Source organism: Uloborus diversus, chromosome 2, assembly GCF_026930045.1.
Source record: "Uloborus diversus isolate 005 chromosome 2, Udiv.v.3.1, whole genome shotgun sequence".
Taxonomy (NCBI): Eukaryota; Metazoa; Arthropoda; class Arachnida; order Araneae; family Uloboridae; genus Uloborus; species Uloborus diversus.
In genome coordinates, this window is record NC_072732.1 from 71,589,504 (window position 1) to 71,605,369 (window position 15,866).

A 15,866-nucleotide genomic window follows, 5' to 3' on the forward strand; every position below is an offset into this window, starting at 1 on the left:
CTTACACCCTTATTAACATTATTTTATACAAAATATCTTGTTGCCGCATGAACTTTAAGTTAAACTATACATGAACAGTTAATTAGAAATTTACCCCCAAGAAAAATAATTCACGAAACCCAAATAAATGCAAAAATAGTCACTGTGATGACATTTAACATGATAAGTGAAAAAAGTTTGAAAACTTTTCCGTATTTCAGGTTTAGGAAGTGATCCACTCGCCCCAGTGACCCACTTCCTGACAACCAACCCTACATTTTTCTGTTCTACGCAACACAACATCCAGCTTATTTAGCCGGATCCCAACCTTTGGTCGCGACCCAAGGTGGTATCGCGAAACATTTTTCATAGGGTCTCAACACTTTTTTGATTTTTCAGAAATACAGAAATGCCTTAAAGATGCGGTATAGGCGGGACCGAGAAAATAGCACGTAATTCGAATCCGCGTAAGTCTTCGAGCGCGTACTCCAAACTCTTGTTATTCGGGATAGCATACTACAGTGTATTTCTGTATTACAGTTTTAAAATTTTTACAGGAATACAAATAATAATAATAATAATAATAATAATTTCTATTTTTCTTTGTAGCAATGCTATTTGCGGTTAATTTTACCAATGCAAGTTTATTATATACGGTTTTTTCCAAAAAGTTGTCACTAAATTTCTAATTTGTAAATGGCTAACATTGTCTATTCCCAAAATCCAATAGCAAATATTTCCCATTTTGTACCTTAATAAAATTTGGTTTTGTATGACTGGTGTTTACCACATGTGCATGTTGATTTGAAAAATCAATAAATGAGTAAATTATTTTTTAAAGTGTCGAAATATATCATAAAAATTACAGTAAATAACTTCTTCTGAAATCTACAATTTCTTTTAAAAGTATTGTACGTAAATATAAATTACATTATAAGAGTATCATTTATTTAAAAATTTGAAATTATTGCGTTTCTCGTATTATGATTCATCTTTATTTGCATTCATTTAGTTAATTGTTCATAATTTTTGTTACAGCAAGTTTGGTAATGTTACCACCAATTGGAACATTTAACCTGATGTATCGGGGAAAGTTGTCTAAATGTCAATGTTATATACCTGAAAGCTGAAATTTATTGATTTGTAATAATAAAACTAATTTGTAGTTTTTGGTCGAGGCAGATTGTATTACTTGTGTCATTTCACGCCAACTGACACCAGACAAACATTTTTTTTTTTTTTTTTTTTGAACTTAAAGCAATACTTTTATGTTTGATATTTTTGAGGACATTTTTGAAGTTTTTGGATTGAATGGTTGTTTTTGACTGACAGGCATAGTTATGTCTGCAATTCGAGATGATTAAGCGGAATTTCTGACTTTGATTTTCACTTTTAAAATGTTGCTTCTTAAAACATCAATAACTGTTTAAATATAGTGATTTTTCATAATGTTTTAATTTATATATGAAGGTTCATCGTTTTGAGTATATGTGTGCAGTGATTTTCTTCATTGAAAATTTTTTTTTTATTAAAAAAAATCCCGAGATTAATTTGTCCCTTCTGTTACAATTTTTTAAATTATGTTACTGTATGTAAAATATTAAATAGTTTCAAACTTAAAAATAGGTATACGCAGTAAAATGTAATGGTTTAATCGTATTTTGTAACAATTTTTAAAAGTTGTTACTATTTAGAAGAAATATGGCCGAAACAGAGAGGGGACATGGATGTGTAACAGTGAGGATTCAACTGGAATGTCCTCTCGGTTACAGCTTGACATTAGACTTTTTATAAAAATCTCACTTGCTTACACTGTTCTGGGAATGTATAAATAGGTAGTAATATCTTGTTGAAGCCAATTTCCTCAGTGTTTTATCACATTAGGGTTTGTATACTCCTTACAACTCCTTCCAAAAGAAAATAAGTGATCTTAAACTCCTGAAATTTTACTACTATCTCCTTATTTTTTATTCTGAAAATAATTGGGCTTAAAGTTTTTCTTCTCTACTTTAAAGTTCAGATAATTCCGACGACAATGGAACAAATGAATATATTTTGCTCCAGGGAATTTGGGGAGAAAAACTGACATTCTCGTTCTAGCATTATTTTTGGGATTTTTATATTTCTACAACGTTTAATAGAAAATAATGTTTAACTGGCACACTAAGCAATAAATTTACCATGAAGTGAATGCCACTTTTATAAGCATTGTAACATGTAAAATATATTATATGTCTGTATAAAATACAGACATGTAAAAATGAAACTTTTAACCGTTAAACATTTGCGTTACTTTAGTGTTGATTTTAAAAGCACTCTTTTTCCTCTACTTATAAAATAACTTAAATATTACATGAAATACACCGCCAGCTCAGTCAATTCCAGCCGAGGACTGCAGTTTCGTGCTTATTAGCACTCATCAGACCGGCATAGGAGTGACTGAGCTGGAGATGGAAACCTCTTAAGGAAGCCAAGAGTGCCAAACAAACTGGTAGCTAATACAGAATTAGCACTAACCAGACGCAGGCGGTACTTACTGAATATACCTGCCTTGCCTTCAAAATTCGAGTCGTACCGAACCATTTCTTCGGTCACTCGTCTGGTTAGTGCTAATTCTGTATTAGCTACCAGTTTGTTTGGCAGTCTTGGCTTCCTTAAGAGGTTTCCACCTCCAGCTCATTCACTCCTATGCCGGGCTGATGGGTGCTAATAAGCACGAAACTGCAGTCCTCGGCTGGAATTGACTGAGCTGGCTGTGTATTTCATGTATTTCTCCCTTAGCCCTGGTTTTAGGGCGGTAACTTACTGAATATAACTTCAATATTATTTGATTTTGAGTAGTTTGACAATTTAAATTGTTGATGCTTGCGCCTCCTCTTTAGAGCTTTCATCCCCCTCCAGGCAAGCGTTCCCTACTGGTTGAGAGATCCATAAATTAGGTAAAAATAAAAGATGGAAATATGAATTTAATTGTAGGGGAAACCTTATTATTTGAAAATAAGTAAAACATAGTCAGAAAAAAAAAACAATAGAATTTGGTAAAAAAATCAATTTTGTGTTTGTATTTGAAATACTAATGAAAATAACAAGTTATAGAAACATTAATGCCACTTCTTAATCCTCTTAAAAACAAAGTCACCTGTTCGCCAGTTCTTTGAATAAGGAGATACACTGCTTCTTTTCTGAAAATACTTCTTAAGCTCACATTCTAGGTCCCTAGAGTCGAAATAGTAATTAGATTTTATACTCAGTAAATGTCATCTGGTGTCTCTAAAGAAAACTTGATCCGATTCGGAGGCAAAAACCTAATACATCGTTTAATCTTTTCCATTTATCAAGGCTCCAGAATGTCTCTTCCGTCCTAGAACAACTTGTGTTTACATTGGTTTTAGGCAGTTCACAAGGGTTATAAGAAATGGCAGGTTTGGATCGTTTTATTTGCTTCCGATTTATATACACTCGAGGAATAAACAAGAAAAATCTATGATTCGTAGTTGGGGAATAAAATGCCCTTGAGGAAAAAACATGTTTAAATTTATAAAATGTGTGAACAAAAAAAATTTTAGACATCATTTCATTGAAATGAATTACACTTTAAAAGCAACAATTTCAAAAATGCCGAAAAAGTACTGATGTTTGAACAAATCGCAGAGTCCAAATGGCTCCGACTATTTAATGTTCAAATTTGAAACATTGAAATACAGTAGAGTCTCGAAAATCCGAGTCTCAAAAGTCCGAAGTTCCCCTTAATTCGAGATGCTTTGTTGATATTTTTAAGGTATACTGTTTATCGACAAAAGATGTTTTAATTTGAAAATTTGATTATTTTGTTATGTAGAACTTCTTTAACAACATACAAAAAGATAATAGAAAGAGATTGAAAGGTTTATGTCAGTAACACTTGCCTAGTGGCATGAAATATTCAATGACTGTTGGAGATGGATTAAGAGATGCCTTGGAGAAAATAGGAAGTAAATTAACACAAAAAATATTTTGGAATTAAAATATTGTTTTGCCTCAAAGAACAAACAAACAGCTCTTTTGGAATATCCGATTGCAATTAACAAAGTAAGTGCAAAACTTGACGCTGTATGAAGGTTATGTACGCGTATATCCTTTTATGAATAACGTTATTGCATTATGCGAGCTAATAACTTACCCTCACACAGAGGCACATATTTCACGACAAAGCTCATCGCAACTTATTCAAGAACGATTAAACGTCTTTTTTTTTTTTTTTTGGTTGCCTACAAGTTTTCACACAAGAACGTGCTGAGATCAAGAAAAAAACTAATCAATACTCGTTTAGGGTAAATTAAAACATAAATATATGTTGATATTTGAGTGATAAATTTTCGGGGATACGATGTTTCTTTTTCAGAGCGTAAGAAAGTTAACAAAGCATGTCCTTATGTAGGCGAAAGAATTTTTCGGATAATCCAAGTTTGCAGCAATCCGAGGTGGCGCTAGCTCCAATTACTTCTCATTTTCGAGACTCAACTGTACTCATCAAATAGTCAAATCAACATGTGCTTATTTTTGAATATGTAATAACTTTAAAATTGAGTATTAACCGAGTTACTTATTTTTGAGTATGAAACAGCTCAGCATAATATTTGAAATCACTGGTAGCTACTCATATTTGAAACAAAAGGTTTTAAGAAGAGTTGGAAGCATAAATGTAACTCATTTTTAAAAACTTCATTTTTTCTCAGCTGTGAAAAAAAGGGTATCTTAAAATGATTCAATGGGTAAACACTTGCCACATCAAATTCAAAAATCGACAAACGAATTGAAGGTTAGAAAAAACATTTTAATTAAGAATTGTTAGTTGAAACGTATATACAGTGCACATAATTTATACCGAAAATTGGGAACATAAGTCCCATCAAAAGGGGTGACTTTCGTCACATCGAATTTCTACATTCATCGAAAGGTGATTCAGTGGCGACTGAACTCTTGATTCGAGTTCATGCTAGGAAGCGTTGAATGGCTGTTGCCATTCCAAATCAAATAATTTTCCACACACTCCCCACCATGAACTCTTTCAAGAGTTCATCAATATCTCAATTTCAAATAATGTATTAATTACAAAATCGTAATTTCAAAATTTCAAATACACAAAATATTAAATCAATAAATCAAAAATATGCATGAATCAAAACATTTTCAAATTTCAAATATTAAATATAATTCTAAAAATGTTAGTGAAATATACTAAATATTGTTAATTATCAAATTTAAAGGTTAGTACAAAATATAAATATAAATAAATGTTCAATTTAAATTAAATTAGAGTTCAAGTTTCAAAAGTTCAAAGTTCCAAGGGATACAAGTGTTGTATCGTTCTCCGCAAAAGTCCAGAAGCTGTTTTAACTTCGTATGAGCGTACGTTATTATCCCGTCCGAGAAACGCTCTTTTAATTTTTCCAAGTTTCCAAAGCAGTTTGTTTTTGGAATCCTCTTCGATGAGCACTACATCTCCTATTTTAAGTGCCGGTTGTTTGTTTGGATTATTCAAAGAGTGAACAGTTCTGAGGTCAAGTAAATGTTGCTGCTTCCATTTTATCCATAATTGCCGGAGAAGAAGAGATTGATATTTTTTCCGTTTCAAAAGTGAAGATCTTTTCGATTCATTTTCTACAATTTCAGCGAAATTGATAGGATATTGAGGTTCTCGTCCAAAATTTAGGAAGTGCATTGGTGTCAAAGGCAAAGGTTCACTATTTTCATTATAGACGTAAGTTAGCGGTCGCAAGTTGAGGACGGTTTCTATTTCTGTAAGCAATGTAGACATTTCTTCAAAATTTAATAAAGCTTTCCCTACAATTTTCCGCAAGCAATCTTTGACTGATTTCACAAGTCGCTCGTAAAAACCTCCCCACCAAGCAGCTCTTTCAACTATATTTTTCCAAACTATTCTTTCTTTAGTCAGAAATTGCGAAAGTAATTTGTCAGAGATAATTTTTGATAAGTCTTCTATTTCTTTTCTCGCCCTTTTAAAGGTTTTCGCGTTATCCGAATAGATTACCTTACAGTTTCCTCTTCTAGCTAAAAATCTTCGAAGTGCCAATAAGAAGGAATCTGTAGTCATATCGCTAACGAGTTCAAGGTGAATTGATCTAGTAACTGCACATGTAAACAAAACTATATAAGATTTTCGAACTTCTGTAAAAATTTTCACATAAATTGGACCCGCAAAATCCAATCCGCAAACTGAGAATGGAGGCGAGGTGTTACTTCTGTCAAGCGGCAACGGAGCTGCAATTTGATTAGCAGCCCTTGAAAGATATTTTTGGCAGATTAGACACTTTTTGATTGCACTCTTGACTAATTGCCGTCCCTTTGGAATCCAGAAACGTTGCCGAATTCTCGCTAAAGTACAAGCTGTTCCACCGTGCATCACTTTCTCATGTTCTCTTTTCGCGATTAAAAATGTCAGCCAGGACCGTTTTGGAAGAATAATAGGATGTTTTTCTTCTGTAGATAATTCAGCAAATTCTAATCTTCCTCCTAGTCTGATAATTTCATTTTCATCCATGAATGGCAAAAAGTTAAACAAATCAGAATCTTTTTGAATCGGTTCCCCATTCTTCAAGGATTCGTAATCTTCTTTAAAAAAGATCTTCTGTTCTAATCTTATGAGATGATTCTCAGCTTCTATTAATTCTTCAGCGGTCAATGTATTTCCTATATTAGAAATCTTTCTAAATTTCATGATCGACTTCTTCACCCAAGCTGTAATCCTTACCAACTTCTCCATATTACTAAATTTAGTAATGTTGATTGGATTTTCCTTTTCTTCAACAAGACATTCACACTGAAAGATGTCCTTCGATTTCTTTCTGTATTCTAATTCTTCTGTATTTATTGCTTCATCATTTTCTGACTTCGGCCAGTATTCTGGAGAATTTTTTAGCCACTGCGGTCCTGTCAGCCAGGTTGGATCTTCTAGCAGTTTAGAAACCTTTGCTCCCCTCGACAAGGTATCTGAAGGGTTGACCTTTCCGGGGCAAAAAAACCAGTCTGAAGGTGCTGTGAATTTGCGAATTTCTTCAATCCGATTCTTGACAAAAGGTTTGAATTTTTCAGGATTTCCTTTTATCCAAAAAATTGTTATCTTCGAGTCAGAAATAGCACGGAATGTCACGTTTCAAGGATTTCAAAATATTAAAACTTAATTTTGCTGACAATACTGCAGCCATGAGCTCCAGCCGAGGCAATGTAAGCGATTTTATCGGAGCAAATCTGTTTTTAGAAGCTACGAAGGCTGTTCGAACGTCTTCATTTCGAGATAAAGCACGCATGTAGGCAACTGTTCCAAATGCTTTCATACTTGCGTCACAAAAGAAATGAAGTTCAAGAGTCTTGATATCAATATTTAGGTTTTCGGAAAAATAGTGGCGTGGGATTGAAATTTCCGTCAGTTGAGGAACTTCTTCGCACCAGCTTCTCCATAACGAACTTAGATCTTCGGGTAATCTGTCATCCCAATCAATACATAACGCCCAAATCTGTTGCATCAAACATTTAATTCTCACTGTAAAAGGACCTAAAATTCCGATAGGATCGAAGATGCGTCCTAAGACCTGGAGCACGTAACGTTTAGTGTCAGTTCCTCTAGAAACAAATTTGACTAGATCTCCAACATCAAAATAAAGAATGTCCTTTAAGTTGTCCCATGCTATACCCAAGACTTTGTAAGTCATATTTTCTTCTTTGAGGGATTCGGCATTATCACTCGAAATCACTCCTTGTTTTTTCCATAATTCGCGTAGGGTCTTCGAATTAGTGCGCCACTTGTGTAGTGACAAACTAGCATCTTCGAAAATTGCTATGGACCCTAATGTATGAGATAAGGCTTCATCTACAGATGCATGACTACCGATGATGTCATCGACATAAATATTATCATTTAAAAATTTTGTAGCCACCGGATATTTTTCAGTATACTGTTTCAGATGATATTTCAAAGTTCCTGCCAATAAAAACGGACTGCTACTAATCCTGAATAGAACGCGCGTAAATTTATAAACCTGGGGTGCAATAGATTCGTCTGAGGGGTCATCGGTAAAGAAAAAACGAGTAACATCTCTATCTTCTTCGTTGAGTGAAATTTGCAAAAATGCTTGTTTCATGTCCGTGGTATAAGCAATGGGGTGAAAGCGAAATCTCAATAAAATATCAAATATTTCAGAATATAAATTTGGACCTATATGAAGACAGTCATTTAAAGATAAACAATTAGAATCATGAGAGGAGGCATCGAAAACTATACGCAATTTACTCGTCTCACGATCTTTCCTAATTATTTCTCTGTGGGGCAGGTAAAATTTAACTTCGTCTTCCTCATCTGGGTTAATAACTGGTTCAATAATTTTTTGTCGTAAATAGTCTTCTATCACATTTTTGTATTCAAAATACAACTCAGGGTTTCTATAAAATCTTTTTCTAAGTCTAGAAAATCTCTCTTCAGCTATCTTCCTATTATCTTTTAAATCCCGCTTTTCTAATTTCCATGGTAATCCCACTGTATACCTTTTGTTTTCATATTTGACCTGAGACTCGAATTGTCTCATGATTTCACTTTCTGTTGGGTCAGCATCTTGCTTCGAATCAATAAGACCTGAAGTTTCTAAGTCCCAAAACTTCTGAATTTGTTCTGAAATCGCGCTATTTTCTACGACTACATTCATCATTAAGGAAAAGTTATTTTCACTCTTTTTCCCTTGTAAACACCAACCGAAAATTGTTTCAACTGCAACTAGTGTTTTGCTCAAATGCTTAATATTTCCCGTTACAACGTTATAATAATAATCAGCACCAATTAAAATTGTAATGGGTTCTTTACTTTCTGGAAAATCCGCGAGTGTCAAATTTTTCAACTGTTTCATACACTCTAAGTCTTCAACTTCGGGAGGGGGAATATTTGATCCTGATATTTCGTCTGTAACCAACAGTTCAATTTCTATTTTTAAGTCGGGAGTGTTTCTGTTGATTAACGTAAGTTTGATGACATCGTAGTATTTTTCGATCGGGGTTTTACTTCCAAATGTGTACACTGATAATTTTTCTTTCCTTAGTACTTTACATTTTAATTTATTAGCTATGTTTTGCGTGGTAAAGCTACGCATCGAACCACAGTCCAGTAAAACGCGTGTACCACAGTTCAAATCTAAGTTTTCATTTTTTGCTAACACGTAACTCGTTTGCAAAAGAGTCCTATTTTTATTTCCCATATGCGATACAGCAGAAATTACATTTTCCGTCCCATCGCCCATAAGAGATTCTTTATTAGATTTATCGTTAGCCAAATTGTTAAACTTATAGCAAATATTTTCATTATGTTTACCGGAACAGTACTTACAATTCCTTCCCGATAAACAATCTTTCAAACGGTGTCTTAATCCAAGGCACAAAAAGCATCTACCTTGATTCTTCAATACGTTTCTCTTTTTCTCAACACTTAAGCGACAGTTGAGAACATCGTGTTCTTTTTTACAAAATAAACAATTATCCGTTTTCTTATCAGCGAAAGCTTCATTTCCCTTCTTCGCAGCAACGAAAAAACCGCTGGTGGAAATGCTAGCGCTATCTTGTCTATCTTGTCTTGTCAAAGTTGAATTTTTATTCTTACTGTTTGATTCAAATGACTTCGACCTACACGAATAAGTTCGTTCTCTTGTTAAAATTTCTGTTTGCAAGAAATTCAAGAATTGATTTATGTCTGGAACGCAAGAGATTTTTTTATTTTGTCGATTATATTCCAATGCCAATTCATGGGGGATTATTTTCAATACTACTGCTAACAGCATTGCAGAATAGGAATTTGACTCCAATCCTAAAGCTGAAAGGCACCGAACGTTAACTTCTATTTCATTGTGAATCCGTTTTAGCTTTGGAATGTCGGTAATTTTGTAAACAGGAGATAAGTTAAGCAATTTGTTCATATGGCTGTTAATTATGACATCTTTTTTTCCGAATCGTTCTTTTAATATTTGAAGCGCAGAGTCGTAATTTTCATCTGAAATTTCAAAACCCGCAATTGCATTAGCTGCAGGGCCACCCAAATAACTTTTTAGGTAGTTAAATTTCTCAGTTTTTGAAAGCGTTTCATTTTCATGAATCGAGATTTTGAAAGTGTTGTAAAAAGAATAAAATTGGGTACAATCACCGTAAAACTTTTGAATGTTCAATTTTGGAAGCTTCACGTGTTTTGTTTCGTGTATTAATTTCTCGCTCATGTTCGCTTGGCTATTATTAGAGGATTTAATTTCCTTTAATTTTCTTTGAGCGCGAAATATTGTGTTCGAAATTTTTTCAGCGTATTCATATGCTGATACCAGTTCTTTTTCGTATTCTTCTAATTCTAACAACGGTTCGATATCTTCATCAATTTTCTTTAAAAGTTCTGCTTTAATATGCAATTGATTTAATTGCTCTTCTAGGGGCTCTGAATGTATTTGATCTACTTTAATCAAACCTTCAATAGCATTCGTTATTTTCGTGACAGCTGCTCTAATAACAGTTCGGTTTTTCTTGAGCTTTTCGAAATCCATTTTGGAAAATAAAAATGTCTCTCTTACCTTTTGTTGTCTTCGCACTAGGTGCTAATCCATATGAAAGTCTTCTAAATCAACAAATGTCACACGCAACGAACTAAAGTTGAATGCAAGCGTTACTTTTCGGCCGCTATGCACCATATCTTAAAATGATTCAATGGGTAAACACTTGCCACATCAAATTCATCGAATTTCAACATTCATCGAAAGGTGATTCAGTGGCGACTGAACTCTTGATTCGAGTTCATGCTAGGAAGCGTTGAATGGCTGTTGCCATTCCAAATCAAATAATTTTCCACAAGGGCATTCTCGGCCTCATGGCGTTTTTCCTCAAATTCAATCTCAGATTCAATTCAAATTCAAGAAGTGCACGTTATATTTTGATAAAATTGATATGTACAGCATGGTGTATTACCGCCTTGTCGTTGTTTTAGGACCCAAAATCAACGTTTTGAATTATTAGATGGAATCTTATTGATGCCGTAGCCCTGATTCAGTCATTTATATTACATCACTAATGTTTCTTCAGGTGTTTGTATCATATTTTCCCTGGAAAACTATAATTAGGGTGGAAGCTACTACATTTTATTCATATTTTTTCCCAGTAGTTTGATTTTGAAGCCTCCTTTTATCGATCAACGTTCACTTACCATTTAATATCTATTCAGTGTAACTTTTACCATTACTATTTTTCTTAAGAAATATAACTAAAACAAACTTTTGGTAATACGTTTTCTGCTTAAGGAAACGTATGAATAAAATACACTTTATAAATCTTTGATAAAATAAATATATGATCAAAATAAGAAAAAGGAAATAATTTCGAGGACATTATTTTGTGAAAACACAGACGTTATTAAATTTTTGACGCAAATGCCGCTTTATTAAGGAAATGATACAATAAATCAACAAGAAACAATTATTTGCAAATAATAATTCCGAATTTTCCTTTTCTTCATTTTACATTAAGATAATTAAGCATATGTACCTATTAAATTTATGGCAGTCTTTTTTCATATTTATTCCTACGCTTCTTCCGTCAGATTCAAATTGCATTTTGTGCATTAAATTTCAACAATTTTCAAAAGATAAAGATTTATAAAACATATCATCGTGCGACAGTTTCTCTTTTTTAAAATAAAGTTAAGAAGAAATCTTGGTGTTGTCATTTAAATAGTTAATGGCAGATGATGCATTACATTAAGATTTAAATGTTATCTGATTATACACTTAGTAGCATTTCTCTAAATTATTTAACTCTGTAACATCAGTATTTGGACTGATGTAGCATTAAATTGATCTGAATCATCGCACGTTAATAACCTTTGAAACTGCACTCATTTACTTATGTATTATGTTCTACTATTACATGAATAAAAATACGTCCACTAACTGGAGTCTCGTTTTGTAGTTGTTCATAGTAATGAACAAATAATAAACATATTGGCAATAATAACAGGAACTTAGTATTGAACTAGGTGAACCTTTTTCGTCAGGTATATCAATATAATTTATATTTTTAGATATCGAAAAAGAAGTATCGAGACTATGTTATACACTTCTTTAAATCTCTTAAAGTAAGTGTTCCAAAACGTACCTCGTTGTTTCTAAGTGGAAAAAAAAATAATAAGTAGTTAGAAAGCAGTACCTAATACATCCTTTCAATTTTTAAATCGTTATTTCTCGATACGTTTCTTTGTCTATATTTTTTAATAAGAAAATATCAAAATATCTCATGCGTTCTTTAAATATAAAAGTAAGAAAAACCTGGTGTAATAAAGTGCAGCATTTATTGTATTTGAAATGCCGAAAAATTAAAATTTGATATTGATGAAGCAAAAATAAAATTATTTAAGTTAAGTCACCAAAAACACATTGTTTTAATTCAAAAGTAGCAAAGTTATTACCTGTTTGATTACGTTCAAATAAAACAAAGGCAAAAAAGAAATATATGAATTCAGTAAATACCGTAAAAGTTGATACAATTTGGTACATTAATTTAGAAGGGTATTTAGTAAAACTACTGAATCTTTAAATTAATCGACAGTCATAAGACTTGCTAGATATTTTTAAACTATAAATACTGGAGCTTCAATTTCTGAAAATGAATACTTCTATGTTTCTAATTTCAAATATTTTAGAAAAATGACAATGATTAATTTAGTCCGAGCCCTGGAAGTCTGACCAGTGTGCCAGGGTAACGCTGTTTGAATGAATTTACTGATGAATATCGATAATTCAAAGCTTATAACTTGAATATTCCTTTATTTCGAAGTGTTTGTTGGGTCCCCTTTTTTCGAACTGTTGTAAACACTTCCCATAACTCGAACTACCAATAGTTGAATATTTTGCCAATCCCTTGGGACTGTAATGACAGTTTTGTGTACTTCTATAATGCATAAAGTGTGAAAGTGTAGCAGTTTGTATGGATCCAACTGTGAAATTTTTACTTTAGTAAAACATAAAGTGTGAAAGTATAGCACTGTTTGTAGGGATACAACTGTGAAATTACTACTTAAGAAATACATAAAGTAAACAAGAAGTTTTTAAGTTTACTATTCTTTGAGTTTGGTGGACTTTTCAGTTTTCATGCTTGAATTTTCGATAAACACTTATGGGATACTACAAAAAATACTACAAGAATCCCATTATATACTACAAAATCCCATTTTGGGGTCAATTTTAAAAAACGTGACATCTCTTAGTTTGATATGAATGAAAGTTGAAAAATGTTTTGGGTCTCTTGTCTTCCGTACAAAAATGAAAACGCTCAAACTTTGACAATGATGAAGTCCTTTAGATTTTTCATCTTGTAAGATTTGAATGCTATGTAGAATGTTTCTTCTTTTTGCATTATTGCTATTTTTTCTGGAGGAAGACAACAGGAGTGATTTATACTCTACAATGTCCTCAATCACTTAAAGCGTAAATTTGCCATTAGTTTTCTAAATTCTCTTGACATATAATTTTAAAAAAAACATTAAAATTGAGTAAAAATCAGATTCAAAATAATTAATAATGCAAACGTTAAAAAATAACCATTTAATCAGTTTTGTACATTATTTATTTCTTTAGTAATATTTTATTTATTTATTTTTCGCTTTGCAAAGTGCACATTTTTAATTAATTTAAAAGAAAAGATATCTTAAAAGTCGACAAATAACTCAACTGAACTTATTAAATATCAATTACGAAAATTATTTTAATCACTGTTAAATATTACTAAGTCTACCGCATTGAATTTTATGATGGAAATAATTAGTAACTACATCATTCTTTGTGAAACGCCATCCATACGCTTCTGAATGCATTCAAAGTAACAATTTAGAGGTTAAACTATTGATAAAATAATAATGACTGCTGTCGTTTTCAAATGTATTTTAAATTATTTATAGACTCTATTTTTAATGTCTGAATTATACGTTACTTGAGATTCGAAGATGTAATGGAACGGGCTACTAAAAGAATAAAATTTCATTCTAGATTTAGGGGGATTGGAAATCGAACATTGGGACGAAGAATCTAAGAATAGGAAGATTAACGAATCGAAAAAGAAACGATGTTCAATGAGAAGCTCTATTCTCAGTACGTTCAAGAAATCCATTCAACAAGAACTCTTCTGGACAAAAATATATTTCATTTCTTTTTGAGTTTCTAGTTGTTTTCTGAATATACTATTGCTTGTTCTTGGGAAAGAAATATATTATTCACGTTCGTTATATATATAAACGAACATTTACATAGATTAGCAATACATGTTTTGATGCAAATAAGCTGAAATGAGTTAAAATAACGCTAAAATAACGCTATTTGGAGTTGATATGTTTTTTTTTTTTTTTTCATTTTTAATTATTATTATTATTATTATTTTAAAGTATGTTTTTTATGTTTGTACCTAAATATTTTGGACCTCAATTAACCAACATTTTGAAGTACACAAATAGCAAATTACTGAAAACACGTTTTTTGGGACCCCTTTTTTAATGCAAAGAAGTCTGAGCTTCTGGATGAAAAGTCATCCGAGGAAAGCAACACGATGGAGTAGAAGACAGTATAAATACCAAAATATGGAATTTAACAAATCAAAAAAGACAAACAGCACAAAGGTACTTATTCGTTCTTCGATATGTTGGACCATTCATAGTGACATTTTTCAGTGCTTTGCAGTTGTTACGCAGTTTTATCACATAAACGAGGCAATATTTTCTCAGGGGAAATTTGTCTTAAAATTACTAACAGACTGGTAACCTAAGTACACATAACGGGGACACAACCTGAAGCACTGCATATAACCGGTATATACCGGTAATAAATTTTTATACAATAGTCTATATATTCATTACTCAATGTTAAAACTTTTTTTCGAAGAACCTTAGAGAAGGAAGATACGTATGGAGACATAATTATTAATTAAAAAATACTTTGAACAAATTATCAGATTACACTGCCGTGTGCAGGTAAACGGCAGTAACTGCAGATTTTTCGATTTTCATTTTTTTTCATTTTTGGAATCTTTATTACTATAGTTATATGGTACAAACTTTTTTATTTGATTGCCGCAGAAAAAAAAAAAAGCATTTTTTTGTCAATGGTAATGAGCAGTAACTGCTTTTTTAGCAATATTTTGCGGGAAGTTGGCATTATGTACTTACTGCTCTTTACATGTCCACGGAAGAACGAAAACTTTCTTCCGTGGTCTGGTAAACGGCAGTAACTGCTTTTGTCGCTACATTTTGCAGGTAATTGGCAGAATGTACTTACTGCTCTTTACCTGCACATGGAAGAACGGAAACTTTCTCCCGTGAGCAGGCAAACGGCAGTAACTGCAAATTTTTTGATTTTCATGAATTTTTTGCCCATGATCTTTCTGCCGTGGGAGGGTAAATGGCAGTAACTGCAATTTTTTCTATTTTCTTTCTTTGTTTTTTTTTTTTTTTTGGAATTTTTCAAATCTATGTTTTTTGAGTCTTATGGTGCAAACAGGTTGTACTATATGCATTTGGTTAGCGCTAAATAAAAGCCTTTTTTATCAGTGGTGATTAGCAATAACTGATATTATCGCTACATCATGCAGGTAATCGGCAGTATGTACTTACTGTTCTATACCTGCCCATAACTATTGTCCGGAGAGTGGAACATAAATGAATCGCCGCCAAAACTTGAACCAAGACGCATAAACGGTTTTCGCAATTTCTTTTTAGCTCAACTAATCGCAGCAGTAACGCCCCGATGGGAGGTCATTGTGTGACCTCTCAAAAATTTCCTTGATTTGGCAAATTTAGAGACAATATTGCATTTTTTCAAATGATTCCTAGTCGCTTCTCA

At 32.5% G+C, this 15,866-nt stretch overlaps 1 protein-coding gene across 1 annotated transcript; it reads right to left on the reverse strand.

The window, feature by feature from the left end:
• Positions 1-5,293: 5,293 nt before the first annotated feature.
• LOC129216358 (uncharacterized) lies at positions 5,294-10,538 on the reverse strand. The gene is made up of 2 exons (XM_054850572.1): positions 7,176-10,538; positions 5,294-6,982 (listed from the first exon to the last, which is right to left on the reverse strand). Exons 1-2 carry the CDS (start codon positions 10,536-10,538, stop codon positions 5,294-5,296), a joined length of 5,052 nt encoding a protein of 1,683 aa, XP_054706547.1.
• Between the last annotated feature and the right edge of the window lie 5,328 nt (positions 10,539-15,866).